At 36.2% G+C, this 22,259-nt stretch overlaps 4 protein-coding genes across 4 annotated transcripts; all 4 read left to right on the top strand.

Annotated features, from left to right (window-relative positions):
* The first annotated feature begins 1,502 nt into the window (after nt 1–1,502).
* Nucleotides 1,503–3,779, top strand: LOC106322878 (probable folate-biopterin transporter 2). The gene is made up of 4 exons (XM_013761025.1): nt 1,503–2,126; nt 2,319–2,414; nt 2,639–2,809; nt 2,999–3,779. Exons 1-4 carry the CDS (start codon nt 1,503–1,505, stop codon nt 3,602–3,604), a joined length of 1,497 nt encoding a protein of 498 aa, XP_013616479.1. The 3' UTR covers nt 3,605–3,779.
* Nucleotides 3,780–4,865: 1,086 nt separating this feature from the next.
* Nucleotides 4,866–5,333, top strand: LOC106324510. The gene has a single exon (XM_013762470.1). It carries the CDS (start codon nt 4,866–4,868, stop codon nt 5,331–5,333), a length of 468 nt encoding a protein of 155 aa, XP_013617924.1.
* Nucleotides 5,334–14,524: 9,191 nt separating this feature from the next.
* Nucleotides 14,525–16,689, top strand: LOC106319545 (cytochrome P450 71B11-like). The gene is made up of 3 exons (XM_013757910.1): nt 14,525–14,632; nt 15,009–15,892; nt 15,967–16,689. Exons 2-3 carry the CDS (start codon nt 15,017–15,019, stop codon nt 16,579–16,581), a joined length of 1,491 nt encoding a protein of 496 aa, XP_013613364.1. The 5' UTR covers nt 14,525–14,632; nt 15,009–15,016; the 3' UTR covers nt 16,582–16,689.
* A 540-nt stretch (nt 16,690–17,229) lies between these two features.
* Nucleotides 17,230–21,973, top strand: LOC106322616 (transcription initiation factor TFIID subunit 5-like). Its single transcript, XM_013760688.1, has 19 exons — nt 17,230–17,474; nt 17,807–17,888; nt 17,971–18,049; nt 18,123–18,220; nt 18,306–18,362; nt 18,458–18,545; nt 18,649–18,758; nt 18,840–18,941; nt 19,023–19,177; nt 19,354–19,464; nt 19,541–19,610; nt 19,677–19,713; nt 19,790–19,936; nt 20,007–20,083; nt 20,178–20,294; nt 20,826–21,091; nt 21,191–21,286; nt 21,380–21,452; nt 21,717–21,973. The coding sequence occupies exons 1-19, from the start codon at nt 17,302–17,304 to the stop codon at nt 21,771–21,773; spliced, it is 1,995 nt and encodes a 664-aa protein (XP_013616142.1). The 5' UTR covers nt 17,230–17,301; the 3' UTR covers nt 21,774–21,973.
* Nucleotides 21,974–22,259: the final 286 nt, after the last annotated feature.

The following is a 22,259-nucleotide window of genomic DNA, read 5'->3' as shown; positions in this document are numbered from 1 at the left end:
TTTTTTTTCTTCTACTTTTAAATATTTAGATTTGTTCTACTTTTAAATCTCTTCTATTTTTTTCCTTATAAGTTAAAAATATAATAATTTCTTCTAAGTTTGAAAATCTCTTCTATTTAGTGAATCTGATATATTTTTTTTTTCTATTCAATTGGAGTTTGTTATAACTTTTAAAAAACCAGCGACTAGTAACTTTTAAAACTAAACTTTACTAAATGGTTATGATGAAACAAAAACAAGAAGCAAGTAGCGAAACCTGATTATTACAATGGTTATGGTAATAACTTTCAAAAACAAGAAAACAAAAATAAAAACAAGAAGCGAAACCTGATTATGGTTTTTTTTTTCTTTGCTTTCGTCGAAATGACGATTTTTTTCTCGCCAATACCAAACACAATCGCGCCTCCGTCCAATCTCTTTCCGCCACGTCGCCCACGGACCGGGTCCGTCAAGATGCAATTTACGGATCAATCCGTCAAATGGGCTGGGTTTATATTAATTAAAAAATCCAAAAAGTGCAACGGACCGGGCTTACGGATTCGTTGTCATGCCCCGTTGCAAGGGCTCTTAGGTTTGTTATGGTGACTTTGATGCAAAACCAAGTTTTATGACATTTTTTTTTTAAATTTCTTTTTGCTGAGTTTACTTTATAAATCCGTTATTTTTTCCATCAAGCGAAAATATCTAAATAAGAACTACAATAAGAACTATGTTAGGTTTGTTATGGTGACCTGTTTCTATCCTTCTTCTGGAGATCGATGTGCTCTTCACCTTGGAGTGCAATCATCACGTCTACTCCCTCACCTTTGTCTCGACTTTTGGCTTATGTTTGAACTTCTGGTCATCTTTTTTCTTAGATATCTAGTAGTTTTCTTTTATGACTCTGGAAAGATTTCGATCTTTGCCGGCTTGTGGCTCCGGAAGAAGAGTGTTTCTTGCCGGCTTATGTGTACTCGACTGTATTTCACCAGTTTTAATATAATCTATCAGATGGAAAAAAAAACTAAAAAAATACTTTTCGAAGTGAATAAATAGTTTAATAAATAAAAAATGTATAGTTTCTATATTCGAGGTGAAACTGGAAAATACACAGTTGAAAATAGACAGAATGTTCTTAGTAAGAGATGTATTTCGTCAACATTTAGTAAGAGATGTCTTAGGTCGCTCTCATCTGTGTTTCATTTCTTTAATCATTTTATTTTCTTTCCATCTTCTTCTTCTTCCTCAATGAGCATTTGTTGTTCATATGAAATCAAGTCAACGGAGCTTCCTGTTTGCAAAGTTCATTCTTGTTTTCTAAGATATAATATTTTTGATTCTCAAATCTCTGTTTTCTGACTTGCTAACATCAAAAGATCCCATCATTTTGGCATAGATTTGCTTTTTCTCTGAGCTCAACCCAATCCAAAGAACATCCACTTCAGTCAACTCTGGTTCTGGATCTGTTTTCCCACAGTTTCAGACCAAACCCACATCAAAAGCCTCAAATCTTGAATCTAGTTATGGTAGCAGAAGACCAAAGCCTCGAGAACAGCGGATCCATCCACGTGGACAAAGGAGAAAGTCGTTTCCGTAATGTAATATGTGGTCCAGTCCGATGGATAAAGATGCTGTCCAAAGAGCTTCACTGGAGCTTTGTCTTCGGCGTGGTCTCACTCTACGGTATAAACCAAGGCCTCGGCGGCTCAATGGGGCGTGTAGCAACAGAGTACTACATGAAAGACGTTCAAAAAGTTCAGCCCTCTGAGTCTCAAGCTCTCACCGCAATCACCAAGATCCCATGGATCATCAAACCTCTTTGGGGCATTCTCACCGACGTTCTTCCCATCTTTGGCTACCATAGACGCCCTTACTTCATTTTGGCAGGGGTCCTTGGAGTGGTCTCTATGCTGTTCATTTCGCTTCATGGTAATCTGCACCTTTATTTTGCGCTTATGTGGATGACCTTATCAAGTGCTGCGATGGCTATAGCTGATGTGACTATTGATGCTTGTACTGCTTACAATAGCATCAAACAAAGTGCTCTTGCTTCAGATATGCAGAGCTTATGCAGCTTAAGCTCTTCCATTGGTGCACTTGTTGGTTACTTCATGAGTGGTATCTTAGTTCATCTTGTTGGCTCCAAGGTTAGTGATAAGTTTACTTAAAACCAATTTATGATAAGTGGATTAATCCAAATCCATTATATATATACTTATTCTCATCGAAGTTCCGATGTTGGAGTTAATATTCTCATACGTCCTCTCAAGATAATGGTTCTTGATCTCTATCATTAGTTGATTTCTCTCTAATGATGTCTTTCGTTTTTCCGACATCAGGGAGTGTTTGGCTTGCTGACATTACCGTTTGCTTTAGTATCTGTGGTGGGGATTGTGTTTAGTGAGTCACATGTTCCTGGTTTCTCTTACAAACAGGTAAAAGTTACACTCTGTCTAGGGCCGGTCTTCCTGAGATTTTGGGGACTATAGACAATTTTGTAAGCATTTATATAATTTTTGTTACAAATTTGGAAGCCTATATGTTTGTACATTTTTCTAAAATTTTGGGGGCCAAAGGCCAGGACTGGCCTTGACTCTCTCCTCACTTGCTTCGTTCTTTACCAACATGAGGTTATTGACTCTTTTTAGTGTCATTTCAGGTGAACCAGAGATTTACAGACGCAGGGAGAGCAATGTGGAGGACAATGAAGTGCTCAGATGTATGGAGACCTTGTCTGTACATGTACATTTCACTTGCTCTTAGTTTGAACATTCATGAAGGTCTCTTCTATTGGTTCACAGATTCAAAGGATGGTCCTATGTTTGCTCAGGTACTTCCCTAAAACAACAACTAGTTATGCGTCAATATGTTGAGAGCCTTCTTGGAGAAAAGATCTCACATTGAAAATATATATAAAAAGATTTAAGTACTATATAAGACATTTGGAACAATCCACTTAGCAACAATTAGTTTTAGGTTGGAAGCTATCTATTGTAACAGCCTGTCTGGTTTGTTTCAGGAAACAGTTGGTTTCATTCTCTCAATTGGTTCAGTTGGGTCTATTCTAGGAGCGACATTGTACCAGCTAGTCCTAAAGGACCATCCCTTCCGTGGACTTTGTCTGTGGACTCAACTTCTCTTTGCCTTATCAGGAATGCTTGACCTCATTCTTGTCCTGCGTCTCAACTTAAAGTTTGGCTTACCAGACTATCTATTTATAGTAGTGGACGAGGTGGTTTCTCAGATGATAGGACGTTTGAAATGGATGCCGCTGCTTGTCCTCACTTCAAAGCTTTGTCCTCATGGGATTGAAGGGACTTTCTTTGCGCTGCTGATGTCTATTGACAATGCAGGGATCATGACTTCTTCTTGGCTTGGAGGAGTGTTGTTGCATGTCCTCAAGGTGACGAGGACTGAGTTTGGTAATCTTTGGCTTGCGGTTTTGGTTAGGAATGTGATGAGGCTTTTGCCGCTGTTTGTGTTGTTTCTTGTGCCTAAGGGAGATCAGAACACGTTCAAGCTCCCAAGTGAGATCATGGGGGAAGATTCAGAAGAGGGAGATGAGAAAGAAGAGGCTAGGAATTTGGAGATGGCGTCTCTTGTTCATTCTGTTGATAGAAGATAGCTACTACAGTGTTTTCTTATTGTAGACAAAATGTGAAGCAAATGCTTCAGTTTTTTACAGCATTTTCTCTGAACTTTACCTGCACTGATACATAAGTGCAAATTTTTCTCAGTATACATAACATGTGTTGTCATTTTTTTGAATCTATCTCTGTCTCTGAGTCTCCCTTTGTCTCTGTCCCTGTCTCGGTCCAAGGCATGATCTCTCTGCCTGGTTTCCAGGCCTCTCTTTCTGCTCTGTTATAGATTTCTCTGCAGATAAAAGCACTGTTAATATTTACGTGAGGGGTTCACTGGACCATAACGAACATGAACATGGCCATGTCCTGGACTAGACCATACTCAAATGCTAATTTTAATGTTTGAGACGCACTCAGCACATGTATAATGCCCAAGTTACACATGAGTATAAAAAACTGAGCAAAAGAAATTGCAGACAGGGAGAACACGTTTCCCTTATTGTTGCATACTTGCATTATAAGTGGATGTAAGAAATTAAATATTTTCTTAATCACTTCGAATACATTGATGAAGTATTAAATCTGGATGTAATATACTCTCTCCATTTCAAAATAATTCATGTTTTAGTAAAAAAAATTATTTCAAAAAGATACATTTTGTATTTTAATATCTTTATTCGCTGATAATGATAAATTGTAAAATTTGAAAATTCTTTGTGTTTATTAAACTTCTATTAATTAAAAAGTTGTGTGAAATAGTTAATTACCAAATAATAGATTTATAATTAAAATTTAAAATATTTTATTAATATATGTGAAAACTTTAAAACATTAATCAGTTTGATACAAAGGGAACAGAGGAAGTACAATTTATATTAAAATAATAATTTAAGTTTAAAAGTGTTGAACCATCAAAAAGAATGATAAACATGTTACAGAATTATCAAAATTATATTTAAAAACAGTCATTTCATTCACCAGTTATTACATATGGCCTTAACCGCTAGTTTAGCCTTTATCCCTAATTAAACTATGATAAACAAGTTATATAATAAATTGTCTTTAATGAACCCATCTTCACGTGAGACGTTAACTCATGATAGTTTTGGAACTAATTAAGGTACCAAAAGAAACCATGTCGACGAGAAAAGAAAGAAAAAAACTGTATTTTATTAAATTGTAAACGTTACAATAACATTCATATCAATCGATCACTATATATTATCTAAGATACCAATCCCAAAAAGAAGCAACCAAGAAGAAGAAAAAAAGAAGATAAATTGTATTTCAACGCAAAAAAGAATGGAGAATAAGGCATCAGTCATGGGATTTCTCTTAATCACTACTTTGATATCATCTACTTATCCAAGTTTAGCCACAGAAAATGACGACAAACCATTGATTGATCCTGACACCAGTCTAGATGAAGCATTTGCACGCTCCCCGGGTTCAGAAGAATACAATATTAATGCGTTCAACAGTATACCAGCACCAGAAGCAAACTATTTCATGAAGAACTGTGCTAAGACGAGGGATGTTAAGTGTGACGACGAAGTACTGCTTGATCTTTTTAAAAACGAACCTATGTCGAGAGAATGTTGTCTCATGGTATTGCACAATGGGGGAGGTTGTAACATGTTAATTGCGAAGTTCAGCTCCAGGTTGTACCAACTAAGACGTTTCACTTCCGTTGCCAAAATTCTTCTTTTGAGGACTGAGAAAATTTTGAACAGATGTTCTGCTGAAACTTCTACACCATTGTCTGGTTAAAAATGTAATTGTTATTATTATTAACTAATGATTCCAAATCATTTTCAATTCAACTATTTATAATAATTCAATATCAATATATAATTTCTTATTGTTTTTTTTTATTCTATCAAATATGAAAACTGCATTGCAAGGAAATGTGATTATTAGTTATTAGATAAATTTTGGAGAACCTACAAAAAAAAAGAGATAAATTTTGGAGGAGTTCAGATCAGATCAGACAATAAGTCATAGACTGTGCATCAAAATGCTCAAAAGGAATTCATAGGAGATCATGAACACCAATTGTCTAATAGCTAAATGACTGAATCCGCAGCATCGGAACCCGTCTAGAATGAAGTTTACGCTTTCAAAAGTTTAGAATCTGTTAGGTAAAATCGAAAGCTAGGTCAACGATGATGAAACCGTTAGTTTCGGTGGTTCATATTCATATATATATAGCACATCTCTTAACAGTGAAGAAAAACGTCCCTTATATCTATAACGGCTAAAGGTTCACATCAATTTGACCAATTAACTCTAAATTAAAACGTCTAATGAATCCATACTTGCATGAGACGTTACAAGCAAAGCACAACATGTTAGTTTTGGAGCTAATTAAAGTTAGTAAACGTGTGTCGGTTAGAAAAAGGGACAAACATTTTATTTATTGAAAACGTTATACTTACATTCATATCAGTCGATCGATCACTACATATATTAGATACAAATTATTATTTTTCATTAATTGATGTGTCCTCTTCTCATCACACAGCAACGGTTGTCAATCTCTGGAGAGTCTCTTTTGTCATTATAGTGTTGATCCCAGATAAAAAAGGTGAGAAAAAAGAAAAAAAAAGAGAAAGTAAATTGTAGTTTGATAAAAAGAATGGAGAATAGGGCATGTTTCATGGGATTTTTCTTAGTCACAGTTTGCAGGCTCACCAGCTGGACGTAATTAAATACGATGGTGATGAGCTCAGCAAAGTGTCATCAAAAGACACAAACTATTTCTTTTAGCAAAAAAAAAAGGACACAAACTATATTATACTATTGTGCTAAGACGAGGGAGCTTAAGTGTAACGTAGATCGTTGCATGAGTTTTTTAAAAACGAACCTACTTCAAAAGATTGTTGCCTGAAAGTATTGCAAGTTGGGAAAGGTTGACACACTGCAATTACAAAGTATCTTTCAAAGATGTATAAACTCAAACGCTTTTCTTCCAAAACTCTTTTTTTCTTCTAGAACTGACAAAGTTTGGAATAAATGTTCTGCTTTGGTTGAATCTCCTACGCAAATTTCTAGTTAATTTATTTAAATGAAAATAAAAAATTTTGATCACTAAAGTTAATTGTTTTTTTTTTAATTTCAGTTAATTCTGTCATCCCAAGTATCTATGGTAATTTAAAATTAACACACTTCTTATCTATTGTTTCTAAAATAAATAATATTATGTTTTAATTAATTGTTTTGTCCCAATTATCTATTGTTTCTAAAATCAATAATACTATGATGATTAAATCTTTTTTTAAAATTCCCACAATTTATCAAATAATATATAGAGAATTAGCGACGTGTTGGTAACATATAACAACCATTAAAAGGAAGTACAAACAAATAATATAATCTAATAATTGTAAGGCCGGTCCTGAAATTTCGAGGGGTTCAAACAAAATAAAAAAAGTAAATTTTTATCAAAAAAAAATAGTCTATCTTTTTTGAATTATGCTTTTAATTTTACGGACTTTTCTAAATTTACTAAGCCACTAAATTTTTATATTATTTAGCCCATTAAATTAAAACAAGAAAACAATATACACTTTATATAATCACAAAAACAATATTATATATAAAAAATATTTAAATTTTTGATTCATGGGACTTGTGGTAAATATTTCATGTCTAGGGCTGGCCGTGAATCACTGCCTCGCTGTAAAATAAAGTACAGTAGAACTTTTATAAATTAATATTCAATAAATTAATAATTTTTATAAATTAATAAATTTCGCTGGTTCAAACTTGTGCCGGTTCAAAATTTGACAAAATCGATAAATTAATGAGATAATATTTTTCTAGAAAATTCTATATAACTATATGGTTCTCTTAAAATTATAAAATAATAATTTATATGTATACATATTTTATATAAGTAAGAATCTATTGTTATATTGTTTATTTTATATTCACAATGAAATTATCTTTATATTTTCTTTACACTTCATATATTTTTTATGAGATTTAATAATATTATATCTAAAACCACATTTAAATTATATACAATATATATTATATACAACAAATAATATAACAAAATTAACATAAATGTCAAATTTTTAAAAATAATAATTAATGTTTATACAATAAAATCAAATATTTTTCTTATTTTAGAATAAATATATCTTAAAATAAAAAAATCTAAATAATTATTTTTATAATTTAATATCTCTATAAATTAATATAATTTTAAAATTTTAATATTATTAATTTATAGAAGTTCTATTGTATAATTTTGTCGTCAATTATCAATGAAATCTTCCCGGGACAAGTGCCTACAAAACCAAGCCATACTCGTTTAATTACAACCACAACAAATATTAAACAAACATGTGTACGTAACCTTATGTATCTTTTTCTTACCATCATTCGTTTCTGCGGAATTCTATATTATGCATTATTGACAATGATGGCAACTAGAGAGATAAAATATTATTATTAACAAATTTTATGATTGATTGATAAAGTCTGTTCTTTAAAAATCAAGATGGATTAAGATCAGGAAAACTATATATTAAGAGAAAACCACATAAAACTATTTTATAACCAAAATTTTGATGATTTAGTGAATGTTTTGTTTGTTTGATCCAATAATGGTGTTTATGCTAAAATGTTTGTTGAATCAATACAATAAAAAAATCTAAAAATAATGATTAGATTCTTTGAATCTTAAGAAAAATCTTGAAATAATCAAATAAGAAATGAACATGAAAAAGAGTATAAAAGAGATCATATTGATTATAGATTACATTACAAAGATGTTTGAAGTGTAAAGTGAACCTATGAATCAATTAGATCTCTATATGAAAGTGTCTCAAGTCTAAGAATGGAGAAAGAGATCCCTAATCAAGAGAAAGATCTCTTTATTTATACAGTCTAGGGTTTCCTAGCCAAATGGGCTTAGTTCCTTGTCTTGTGGGTCTTGCTAGAAGATTAAAATCCACCCCCAACAGTAAGCCCCCCAAGTTCGTAGAGAAAGAGACGAGATTAATCTCTGCGAATTTTACGAATAGGGTTTATAAGACAATAAACTAGGCACATACCCATGTCGTAGACGATTGCCATGAACGGACTGTCGTGGTTAGGTTGCCATAAACGAAGTGTCATGGATGGCCTGTCCCGGGCAAGCTGTCGTTGACAAACTTCTGATTCCGATCGAACCTCCGGGGACGGTTGGGCGAACGATCTGTGAGGACAATGTTCTGAACCACCCGAAAGAATCGCCAAGAATGAAGTGTCAATCAACAAACTGCCAAAGACAAGTCGCCATAGACCTCGTCATGAACGTACTGCCATGAAAGAAACGACGCAATCTAATCGCCGTGGACGGGCGTGTCTTCGCGGTATTGTTGCGATAGGCGGAATGATCCCATGATGAAGTCTCGAGCTTTGATGAGTAGGAGACGTCAAACGAGATCAAAACGTCTTTGTCGAGGTCCAAGCTTAAGGAGATCAAAGCACCTTCGATGTGAAGAAGTGATCTTGTGAAGGTGGGTGGGATGCCTATCAAGATGACGAGATGATTGGTTAATCATTATCACCCAACTTGTGCCGAGATGATATCTCAAGTCTTTTCTCAAATGGAAGTTTTGGTCTCCACACTATAAGAAAAGTCTTGGTCTCCACTTCACGCTACTTTTGCTGTTGTTGATCAACGTTAGAGGACGTCTCTTATAACGGTGACGGAGATCAAGTTCTAGTTGCCGATGAACTTCGAACGGGAGCGGTGACCTGTCTCGCATACTGTGGAATCGCGACAGCAGCGGTAACGAGCTGGAGCATACCTTGCGAGATGTTGCAATCTCCACTTCTCAAAATGAGTTGTGATGAAGATGAAACACAACTGTTTCCGTTGGGGTTGGAAATAGACTCGGTGACCTCGCGACGAGTCTCTCTAGAGCATCTAGCTCACATGATCGCTACTGTCCGGGATTAGAGAGGTGACTGGAATGATCTTGGCTAGTGAATAAGCTTGTGAAGCTGAGTGGAATCATAACAGCGGAAGTGACAAGCTGGAGCAAACTGATGCGGTGTCACAAATCAAGAACAGAGCCGAACTCGTTTCTCAGCTGCCGTTGATGGAGCTTGGAAACAGTATGAGCTTTCATTGAATAAGCTGGCTCGGGATGGAGCTTGAGAACGTCGTCACTGGTAGAGCCTGATAGGTCGCGCCTCCTTTCCCTTTGACGAGAAGCTCGATGCCTTTGAAGAGACTTGGAGCTGTTGACGACGTTGTCAAACTCGTGAGTTGTCTGAATGGAGAGCTCAAGCTCGATGCTCTCCGCCGACAAGCCTTTCTTGGATATAAAGCTCGTACATTTGAAGCTCTGGTCAGGAGATGCCGTTAATTTCACCGGCGGATCGAGACAGGAGCTTCACCGGCGGATCAAGACAGGAGCTTCACCGGCGGATTGAGATGAAAGCTTCAAACTTTGACCTGTTATCATCGATCTCTCCTAGCTCCGATCTGTTGATCTTAAAGGACGAGCCTTTTGTTGATTTCTCTCGTCATCTCGTCATCATCTGATTACGGGATCTGTTTTCTTCGACCCAAATCCCGCTAGGTGTCTGGTGAAGACTGGAGATGGAGCTCGACGGATCTGAGGAAGCAACGACGACCTCGTCCTTTTACAAGCTCGCCGGAGATTAGAAGTTGTCTGAATCTCGTCAGCTTAGGATCGACCCGCGACTGCCTCTGCTTCCTTTGCCGGAGCTCTATCTGAGAGTCGTCGTCGGTCATGACTCCTCCGCCGTCGAGGTGAGAAAGATCTCTCTCTTTTCTCCTCCTGTCACCGGCTAGCTCGTCGTTGGCGGGGATGAAACGGAACTCGACTGATGCGAGAAAGCAGCCACAGCCCCATCGGCGTCGTCCGTATTTGATTCGATCTCCCAGATTCGTGTCGTCGGTGACGAGTCACGACTCCTCCTAAGTCAGAAAAAATAATTTTTTATTATTTTTTTATAAAAAAAAAAATCTTTAGTAGACTAAGCGTGTGTAGCCATAATCTCGAATCCAATTTTAACAATAAGATAAGGTTGTGAAACTTATCTTTTTAGCGTTTGTATGAACCGAGATCGATGATCACATATCTCAGATTTTCCCAAGTATGAAATGCTTTTAAGATAGTTCTCTTTGGCCCCCTCGTTCTAGTGTCAACTGTTTGATCCAAAAATAGTGTTTATGCTGGTGATGTTTGTTGAATCAATACAATAAAAGAATCTAAGTTGAATGATTAAATTCTTGAGGCTTATGAGAAATCTTGAGATGAAATCAAATGGGAAAAGAACATAAAAGAGATTTCATTGAATAAAGGTTCATCACAAAAATGATTACAAAGGTAAAGTGAACCTTAGAATACAAAATCTCTATAAAAATATGTTCTTAAAGTCTCAGAAGAAGAGAAGATTCCCTTTGATAAAGAGAGGTGTATCTCTATTTATACAAGGAAGAAGCTAGGGTTTCATAGTAAAATGAGCCTAATTAATTGTCTAATGGACCTTGAGGGAGGATGAGCTGTTGCTGGTTGTTGGAGATGAGGACGAGATATTAAGTAGTATTCTTTCATGACCAACAGCACCAAGGGGCGTTGCTTCACCAGAATCAGTATCAAAAGTTGTGTTAGGGTTCAAGACAGGTTTAAGCGAGGCAGGGCATGATTTGTTGACAACAGAACCACATATTCCTTGGTTTCCTGATACTGAATCAGGGGAGATATCATTAAAGAGTCCATCTGCAGTTTGTTATGTGACAGGATCAAAGACTGAAGTGAACTGCAGTTCTTGATAGAAGATGGGTAGTTCCTTCTAACAAGTTGTTTTCAAGTCTCAACTCTTCCAAAGAAACAGTTCCACCGGTTTGAAAACTGAAGGAGAAAAGGAGTCCGAGCTCATTGTCTCTTCTCGGCAAGCACGTCTTCAAGTTTCGCCTCGTCCGGACGTAGGCATAAATGTTAGTAGCTCGTTCACTATTCGGCTCGTTCATTATTCGGCTCGGCGGCAACGTTGTTGCTACATATACAGAGATCGTCGGCTCAATATAACCAAGCAGAAACGACATCATGATCTTGAGGACATGACCAACAGCCTGATCAGAACCTACGCAAACTTCCGACAAGCTTGCCACAACCGGCACAAGCTCCTCATCTAGAAGAAACAGCACATGAGACATGACCTTATCTCCATATCATCTCTCTAAGAAGCCGTGACTTGTTACCTCCAGCAACTCGGCAATCATCTTAGAGTTTGATCTCAGTCGCGGTTATACACAAGTTCTCGAGCTTCTCGTCACATAAATCAATATTGTGATCTCAGCAAGGAGGACATCTCGTCATAAACGAAACTTGAAGATGTGCACTTTAGCTTCCTGTTCAGTCCATCAGCTTTACTTGTGATCGCCAAAGTGATGAGCACCTATCCAAAAAGCTACTCTTCATCTTGTCGTTGGAGGGTCATGACACGTTAGTACGAACACCATCGTCAAGTTTATCAGTTCTGATAACTACAAAAGCTACCTCGCGCGGACGTTTGTTTCTTCTCCACACTAAAGATAAGCTCTTACTAAATCATTGCATGCTTTAATCACTTTTGAAATTATAGCTTTGGTTTAAATTATTAAACGGCTCATGAGCATTAAGCAAAAATAAGATTCGATGGCTTGCTTATCAATCACATAAGACTTGATTATCTCTTTTGGTCAAACTCAATCTGATGATAATCATATTTTTCTTTGTGAGCCAGAATCAATTGCAAAGCAGACATGTGACCGGCTCGGATCAATCCCTTGTCATTGCGCCACAAATGACAAGCCCAGATTCTGGTTCTCACGAAGAGCTTACCACAAGCGGCACAAGCCAGAACGTTTCTCAACGTCATCACAGCCTGACGAACATACAAGCCAACAACTTGCTCGGCACACACGATCTCAACACGAGACTTCGGGTCGGCAACAGTTCGGTAAACTTGTATTTTAGGCACGAGTTTAAATTGAACTTTCTTGTTATTTGGCACGAGTTTTCAGTCGACTCGCTTATTGTTAGACACGAGTTTCCAAAAACTCGCCTTTGGCTAGGCATGAGTTTACAGAAACTCTTCTTCTACTAGGCACGAGTTCTCAGTAAACTCGCCTTTGTCTCAGCGTGAGTCCAGTAAACTCGTCTTTCGCTAAACACGAGTTTAAAGCAAACTCGCCTTTTACTAGGCACAAGTTCAAAGTAAACTCCGCCTAAATCGTCATAGGCATGAATGTGTCTAGTTACTTGTCTAATAAATCCTTTTCGTAAAATTCATAGAGATCGACTTCATCTCTCTCTCCGAACTTGGGAGGCTTACTGTTGGGGGTGGATTTACATCCTCCCTCAAGGTCCATTAGACAATTAATTAGACTCATTTACTATGAAGCTCTAACTTCTTCCTTGTATAAATAGAGATACATCTCTTTTTATCAAAGGGAATCTTCTCCTCTTCTGAGATTTTAAGAACATATTTTTATAGAGATTTTGTATTCTAAGATTTACTTCACCTTTGTAATCATCTTTGTACTAAACCTTTATTCAATGAAATCTCTTTTATGTTTTTTTTCCCATTTGATTTCATCTCAACATTTCTCCTAAGCCTCAAGAATTTAATCATTCAACTTAAATTTTTTTATTGTATTGATTTAACAAACATCATCACCGGCATGAATATCATTTTTGGATCACACATTGTTGTTGTCAATTATGATATGATGATTTAGTGATTAGTGATTATGTATCTGGGTATTGTCACCACTACAGTTATATAAAAAGTAAAACTGCGGACCCAGCTTTAATTTGTATGGTGGTTCATTTTGGGTTACATATCTGTTTGAAAAATCCATCCTGTCATTTTCATTCCTTATCTCATTGTCTGTGAATATTAGAAACATTAGCTACTGTATTTAAAAGGGGTATTCAAATCAAATTTTGTTATATCCGACCATAAACCACATGATCGCTTAGATCTGAAATATCATCAGTTTGAAATCCAAATAAATAATTGTATAATAGTCAGAATTTAAATATTTTAGAAAAGTTAGGACATGTTGCCAATATAATATTTAAAAATATAATGATTTGATTTCTGATGAATTTTAGGTGATGTAGAGAAATTGTTATGATTTTGATTGAACAGTATATAGTTTCAACTAAAACTACAATTTTGTAATTTTACGACAAACTGTATGTTTACTATTGGGGTTACTGATAAATAACTATAGTCCCAAATATAATTTGACTTTCCTAAATACAGTAGAACCTCTATAAATTAATAATGTTAGGATTTTAAAATTTTATTAATTTATGAAGATATTAATTTACAAAAATTTCTTTTCTTAGATTTTTTTCTATTTTTGAATATTTTTATTATAATAAAATAAAAAAATATTTGATTTACCGTATATAAATTATTTAAATTTTAAAAATTTGACTTTCATATTATTTAATTATCTTATTTGGTGTATATTTTTATGTTTCATATAATTGTCATGTGGTTTTCGAAATAATTTTACTAAATATTGTCAAAATATATTAAAATATTAAAAAATAGAAGTATTTTCATTGTGAATATAAAACCAACAATATAATATTTAGTTTGTACTTATATAAAATATATATAGAGATTGATTATTAATTTATGATTTTAATGAGATTATATATTTACGTGAGAGTTTTAAAAATATTATTATCTTATTTTATCGATTTGTGTCATATTTTACACCGGTCTAAGTTGAGACCGACAAAATTTATTAATTTATAGAGATTATTAATTTATCGAGTATTAATTTATATAAGTTATAGAATTATCCTAAGCAATCTCAAACGTAGTATACTCAAAGTGGACGCTACTGTAATTACAACGTCCTCTCACTGTCACAAGTTGTATATACACATAAAATTGTCATTGCCTTCTCGCCACTTAATACAAGTAAACAAAAACAAAAAGAGAGCAAAAACACAATCATCTCTCCATCTCCATCTCCATCTCCATCTCCCTCACCAAACCTTCTGCACAAAGTTTAAGATTACAAGGTAATCTTACCGAGCTCAATCTCTATATCTATACATAGCCATTTCTTTAACAGAGAAATAGAAACTCATATTATCTTGTTAAGTAGTTCTTTATCTATAAGTTTTCTTCACCTATTCTGATGTTGCATCTAATTTTCCGGTTCCTGAATCGTATTAAGAAGTTTATAAGACTTCATGTGTTGGGTTACGGTAGAACGAGTGATGTTTTGGCAGTTTTAGTTTCCACAGTTCCATCCACTTTACATGTTTTTTTTTTGGGGGGGGGGGTTAAATTTACTTAGCATACTATTTATAATTTTCTTTAGATTTATTAGATAGATTGAGGCAAATAGCTATTATTAATTGACTACATAAACTATTCATTACTGTTGTGTAGGAAGCAAAATGAATTTGTGGTATACCATTTTCGCAATTGTCTTCTTTGCATCTATACTTGTTGCAAAGAACACAAGAAAATCAAAGAATAATCTACCTCCTGGACCACCAAGACTTCCTATAATTGGCAACTTGCACCAACTGGGATCCAAACCTCACCGCTCCATGTTCAAATTATGTGAAAAATATGGACCTCTAATGTCCCTCAAGTTTGGAAACGTGTCTACCGTTGTGGCCTCAACTCCAGAGACGGTGAAAGATGTCTTGAAAACATTCGACCTTGATTGTTGTTCACGGCCTTACATGACTTACGCTGCAAGAATCACATACAATTTAAAGGATCTAGGCTTTTCTCCATATAGCAACTATTGGAGGGAGCTACGAAAGTTGACAGTTACTGAACTGTACGCCGCGAAGAGGGTACAGTCGTTTCAACATGTGAGAAAAGAAGAAGTCGCATCGTTTGTTGATTTCATCAAACAATCCGCTTTACTGGAGAACCCGGTTAACTTCAGCCTCAAGTTAATGACATTGTCAGGAAGTGTGATCTGTAGAGTTGCATTTGGGATACGTTTTCAAGGGAGTAAAATTGAGAATACTTATGATGAAGTCATTCAAGGAATCATGGAGGTTGTTGGGAGTTTCGCAGCAGCAGATTACTTCCCTGTTATTGGCAAAATCATCGATAGGATCACAGGGCTACATAGCAAATGTGAGAAGGTTTTCAAAGTAATGGACGCTTTTTTCGACCAGGCTATAGAACATCATTTAGATGATGAGAGTATTAAAGATGATATCATTGCCTTGCTCCTAGAGATGGAAAGAGGAGAGCTTGGACTTGGAGGGTTTAAACTTACTCGAAGCCACACCAAAGGAATACTTCTGGTAAGTAATGAAAAATCATATCATTTCAATCTCCATTCTCTTTTTTATTTTATTTAAACTCTTGGTTATTACAGAACATTATTGCTGCTGGAATAGACACTTCTGCCCAAACTGTGACATGGGTGATGACACATTTAATTGCAAACCCAAGAGTTATGAAGAAAGTGCAAGCAGAAGTGAGAGAAGTGATCAAAAACAAAGAAAACATCACTGAAGAAGATATAGAACAACTGGAGTATCTAAAACTGGTGATCAAAGAAACATTAAGGATTAATACACTTGTGCCACTTCTAATTCCAAGAGAGGCTTCAAAAGATATAAAGATCGCGGGTTATGATATTCCAAAGAAAACATGGATCCATGTAAACGTTTGGGCTATTCATAGGAATCCAAACGTTTGGAAAGATCCTGAAACTTTTATCCCGGAGAGATTTATGGATAATGAGATCGACTATAAGGGTCTAAACTTTGAGCTCTTGCCGTTTGGTAGCGGAAGGAGAATGTGTCCTGGTATGGGTATGGGTTTGGCTTTGGTGCACTTGACACTTATCAACCTTCTTTACCGTTTTGATTGGAAGCTTCCTGGAGGAATGAAAGCTGAAGATGTTGATATTGAGGAATCATATGGACTTGTCTGCCCTAAGAAAATTCCACTTGAACTTATCCCGGTCCTTACTCAATGGACCTAACTGTGTACTTTCTTTTTATAATTCAAGATGTATGGATGGACTTGTCTGTCAATTGATGAATACATTGTTTAGCATATTTTATTTGATAAGCAGAATTTTTTTTCTGAAGTTAATACTGGTTCAAACTAGTCTAACAAATTAACGAATCTTTAAAATCTTTAGGAATAATGGTTAGTTGGTTACAAAACTACTTATAAGAAGAGCTACGACATGTTTAAACCTATTCCATAATTTTTCAGACCTGAACACAACATATAGTTTATTTAGTTTTCTTTCAAACACCACTCGTTTTAAGATATTTAGGTTTTATTTTGGGTATTCTTCAGTTGAGTTAACAATATACTTGATTTCCTAATCGACTGAAATTAGAGTTAAGTTATATAAAAAAAAACTTCTATTCACTCCAATTCAGTTCGTTCAAAACCTCCACATCAACCAATATTATAGAAAACAGAACAAAAAAAAAAAACACACTTGCTTTTGAGATCATTGACTCTAATTACTAATTAGTACTTCTCCTCACATACAATGTAAGATGTTTTGGCCTTTGGGCCTTTCTAAACAGGCCCAATTTAATACAAGGCCTTTAAATTAATCGAAACTGGTCCGCCCATTAATATCATACCTGAGAATTTAACGAAAGGTATTAAGCAATTCGAGAGCAAGAAGAAGTCAGCGAGTGAGAGTTTTGAATCGAGAGAGCGAGCGAGAAGAGGAAGAATGGATCCAGAGCAAGTAGACGAGTTCGTCATGGGCTACTTGAAGAAGAAAGGCTTCAACAGCGCTGCTAAACATCTCCAAGAATCTCTTCACAATAACAATGGCAGCAGCTTCAGCTCTATCGATTATCCCAACGATCCTGAGCTCACCAAGCTCATCCGCTCCTTTTCCCAGTAATCATCTCTTCCTATCAAATCCTATGTCAGTTGTAGTTATAGAGAACATTCCACTGAGTGATCTCTCTGATTGGGGGAAGAAATTAGGGTTTTGTTTTAGTGCTCTGGTTACGCATTTGTTTGCGTTTTCGTCTAAAGGGTTTCGAGAATTGTTCATGTAAAGCCAATTGGTTTATTAAAGTTTGCTTCTTTTTTTTGTTTTCTGATTACTTCTTATTGGGGGAAGAAATTAGGGTTTGTTTCTATGCATTTTCGTCTAAAGGGTTTCGAGAATTGTTCATGTAAAGCCAATTGGTTTATTAAAGTGTGTTTCTTTATTGTTTTTACAGATCAGAGAATGATCCAAGTCGGTACCGTGAAGGTTACAGCAAGCTAAGGTCATGGGGCTATAACTCACTTGATCTTTATAAGGTCAGCATTGGCGTTTGTTTTGCTTTGTCTTTTTTTTTGTATGAAGCTTAGTAGAATTGATAAGCTGCTTTTGGATTTGTAGCATGAGTTGCTTCGAGTGATGTATCCTGTGTTTATTCATTGTTATATGGATCTAGTGGGGAAAGGACACACTCAAGAAGGTACTTCTTATATTTGCAATTTGACATTCTGAGTATATTTCCTAAGCTTAGGAATAGTTTACTTGTATTCCAGCGAGATCCTTCTTTAACAGCTTCCGCAAGGATCATGAAATGGTACATTTACGGGATCTTCAGAAGCTGGGAGGCGTTCTTGCTCCATCTCATCTGCAGGTTTTAAGCTGTATTATATGGTGGTATAATGTTGATAATGGATTTTTTTTTTTATCAACTGTCTTATGACCTTGGTTTCTATCAGGAGATGGAGTTTGCTCGTTCTCTTAGACAAAGCAAGATCAACATCAAAATTTGTCAGGTAAACTTGAGTGAAAAATGACTACTAGCTGTTACAGGCAAATGCTTCAAGGTTTCTGGTCTGCAGACTTCTAATACGTTTGCTGAATGTTGCAGTATTCGTATGATCTGTTGATTCAGTATCTACATAGAACAGAGTCTACTCTGATGCTTGGTATTATCAACGAGCACATCAATTTCCAAGGTGTGTTGCTTTCCCAATTCCCATATATTTAAGCAATAGCATGTTACAGATTTTTAGTGTAAGACTGGATCCACTGTTGTTAATCCTGGTTCATTTGTCGCAGTCTACTCAGGACAGCCTAACTCCGCATCTGATGACATAGAGGCTGTCACCATTGTTGGGAGTTTTCATGAGATAGCTGATCACGTCAATCAAAAAGAAATACACTGGGGAGTACGTTTTTTTTCCTTTAGCTTCTTTCACTCTTTTTCTAGAAGGTTACCTTTTGACATTAGCTACGTACTTCTTTCATAGTTGCTTGAGGACTCGCTGGAAGATCGCCTGGAGAAGACGGGAGGTCTACTGTCTGATTCCGAGAAGGGACAAGGAGAAAGTAAAGCTGGGGATGATAGTAAGGTGATAAGTGGCTTCAAGTTAGATCAGTGAGTTGTAAAATTAAGAACCGAGAATTCACTCGTCGATTGATTTTGTGTTCAGAAAAGATCCGCCGAAATTGGAAAGCAAGGCTCTTCCACAAAGAAGTTAAAGAAGGACAAAGCAGGAGCTGCAACAACAAAAGTTGCACGTCAGGAGACCAGCACGGTGTTGTCGTCGATGCCACGTGTGAAACCGGAACTTGCCATGCCAGTAATGTACTTTCGAATCACTTACTCATTTTTTGTGTTAGACTTAGGATGATTTCATTAAAGAGTAATGTACAGACAGTATCTATGCTATGGATGATGTATGATTGATTAAAGGAGTATACATAAAGTATCTGTCAAAGACTTAACCTCCTCTAACTTAGATTAAGTTTTTTCTATGTCAGGTCTACGGATGTAGAGGAATCGATCCTTGAAGACCTGAGAAACCGTGTGCAGTTGAGTAGCGTCGCAATGCCATCTGTCAGCTTTTATACATTTGTTAATACTCATAACGGGTAATGTCCTCGTCTCCTCATAATGTTTTATTACGTATTTGCAACTTGTTGTTCACTCATCTATCGTCCCCCTCAGGTTAAACAGTTCATCTATATCTCACGATGGATCTCTGGTTGCTGGTGGGTTCTCAGATTCATCAATAAAGGTATATTTTTTCCTTTTCTTCTTATCTTACTCTCCAAAACGTCTAAGGGACAGTCATGGTGTTCAGGTCTGGGACATGGCGAGGATAGGACAAGCTGGCAGTTGTATGTTTTCTCATGAAACAAATTTATAAATACATTTATGTTTCCGTGAGATAGACTCTAAGCTGTCTGGTTCCAGGTGCTTTGCAGGATGAAAATAATCAAACCGTTGGAGTAAATGGCAGAAGAAATTATACATTATTAGTGGGACACTCAGGGCCAGTGTACTCGGCCACTTTCAGTCCTCCCGGAGATTATGTTTTATCTTCTTCAGCAGATACAACAAGTATGCATCTGTCTATCACTCTTCATATCCAAATTGTTCTTGATTACCAACCATGTATTCTTAAGTGCAGTAAGGCTGTGGAGCACAAAATTAAACGCCAATCTCGTGTGCTACAAGGGACATAATCACACTGTATGGGACGCCCAGGTAAGAACTGTTTAATCCTCATACCTTTGTCTTACATAAATTGGAGTTTATGATGAACAGAATGACATTTATATATATTCGTTTCATGGTGCAGTTTAGCCCTTTTGGGCATTACTTTGCAAGCTGTTCTCATGATCGTACTGCACGGATTTGGTCAATGGATAGAATGCAACCTCTGCGTATGATGGCAGGGCATCTCTCTGATGTTGATGTGAGCGTCGCTCTCCTTCTTTTTAATTTCCAGAGGCTAAATTTAGGGACCGTTTGAGTAGCTAATTCATGCATGCATAGTTTTCTTGATTGTTTTGGTATGCAGTTGAAGGTATTAGTTTACCGAGTCACAGTTTACAAAGGCTTAGCTAACACTTAAATTGTTTATTGACTCACATTACTAACCACCTTTTGTGTTAATTTGACCCTGGCGATCATACTTTATAAATGGTCCAGTTCAATGATCAAGAAACCGCTAGGCGCTAGTTAGTCGTTTATATGGAATTTTTGAGTGGCTAGACCCATTTTTTCTAAAAGAATTTGTTTCGTTTAGGTCTGATTTGCCGTCTACGCCGATTTTGAGAACACTAGTCCAGTTTATAGTTGATCTAGAGATTGTTATCTAATCGAGTTGAAGTCATAAGCAAGCTATATTGGATTGACTTTAATAACTTGATACAGTGACTTTAGTTGTCATTTGAATAACTGTTAATATGGGCCTTTCAATGTATCATTTGCATTTTGATTTCAGTGTGTACAGTGGCATCCTAATTGTAACTACATTGCAACCGGTTCTAGTGATAAGACGGTTAGACTCTGGGATGTACAAACAGGGGAATGTGTCAGGATATTCATTGGGCACAGGAGCATGGTTTTGTCATTGGCGATGTCACCAGATGGGAGATATATGGCCTCCGGTGATGAAGATGGAACCATAATGATGTGGGACCTCTCAACAGCTCGCTGCATCACACCTCTCATGGGCCATAACTCATGTGTCTGGACTCTCTCTTACAGGTGAGCCAGGAAGATAAGAAGAAAATAACTTTCTTTTTTATCACTCGATTACAGAGAGTTCTTGTTACTACTAACCTGTTTTTTTTTTTACTGTTACAGCGGCGAGGGCTCTCTTCTGGCTTCTGGATCTGCAGACTGCACAGTGAAGCTGTGGGACGTCTCCTCAAGTACCAAATTGACAAAGGCTGAGGAAAAGTGAGTTTACTCCTTCTAAATCGGTATTATTGTTCTCTGATTAGTATTAATATGTTTTGTTAAAAATGATTTGATCATTTGTTGTTTGATCAGAAATGGGAACTCAAACAGACTGCGATCAATCAGAACTTTCCCCACCAAGTCCACACCAGTTCACGCTCTCCGAGTAAGTTAATAGTCTTTTCTTCAGCTTGTGAACTAATCTACTCATTTTCCAAAACCCTATGATCTCTTTTTCATCTCTGGATTCTCTGCTAAATCTGTCATCTTGTGCTTGTGAATAAATTTTACTAAAACTTGATTAGAACCAAAGTTTGAGGATTGGTCCATCAGAATATGACTTTCGTTCTTAACATTACAAAGCTTGATGATCAAACAATTGCTGAAAACTCTTTTACCCTTCTTGTATGTGTTTACATTGGTGGTGCAGTTTTCTCGGAGAAATCTGCTGTTTGCTGCAGGAGCGGTCTCTAAACACTCGAGCTGATTGAAATGAAAATTGGTATCTGCTTTTACATTCTTACAAGCTGTTTATAGATCAGAAGAAATCAGTTGTAATATAGTCCAGTTGAATGATTGGTTTCTGTGCTCTAGTTTCTACAGTATAATTTTTACTGCAAATTAAATCGGATTATAATTTTTGTTGTAATTCAACTCAGTACTACATGTCAGACACCGTTGGCTCTATTTTCTTGGTTTATAATGTTACAGTAGAACTTTGATCGGTTTGGTATAATGGCAGTGTTCGTTAACATGTCGCGCGACCTGCGACATGCGACTTGCGATGCGATTGATCGTAGGTCGCAGGTTGTTGTTCGTTTTGCTGTCGCGTAACATGTGACCTGCGATTGGTCGCAAATCGCAAGTTATTGTTCGTTTTGATGTCGCGTGACCAGTCGCGGGTTTCCATTTAAGTTGTCCGAAAAAATAGCGACTAAAAATTAAAAAAATTTTGATCGCGCGACTGGTTGCA

The sequence above is a fragment of the Brassica oleracea genome, chromosome C2 (genome assembly GCF_000695525.1).
Source record: "Brassica oleracea var. oleracea cultivar TO1000 chromosome C2, BOL, whole genome shotgun sequence".
NCBI classification, from domain to species: Eukaryota; Viridiplantae; Streptophyta; class Magnoliopsida; order Brassicales; family Brassicaceae; genus Brassica; species Brassica oleracea.
This window is presented reverse-complemented; position numbering and strand designations above follow the sequence as displayed.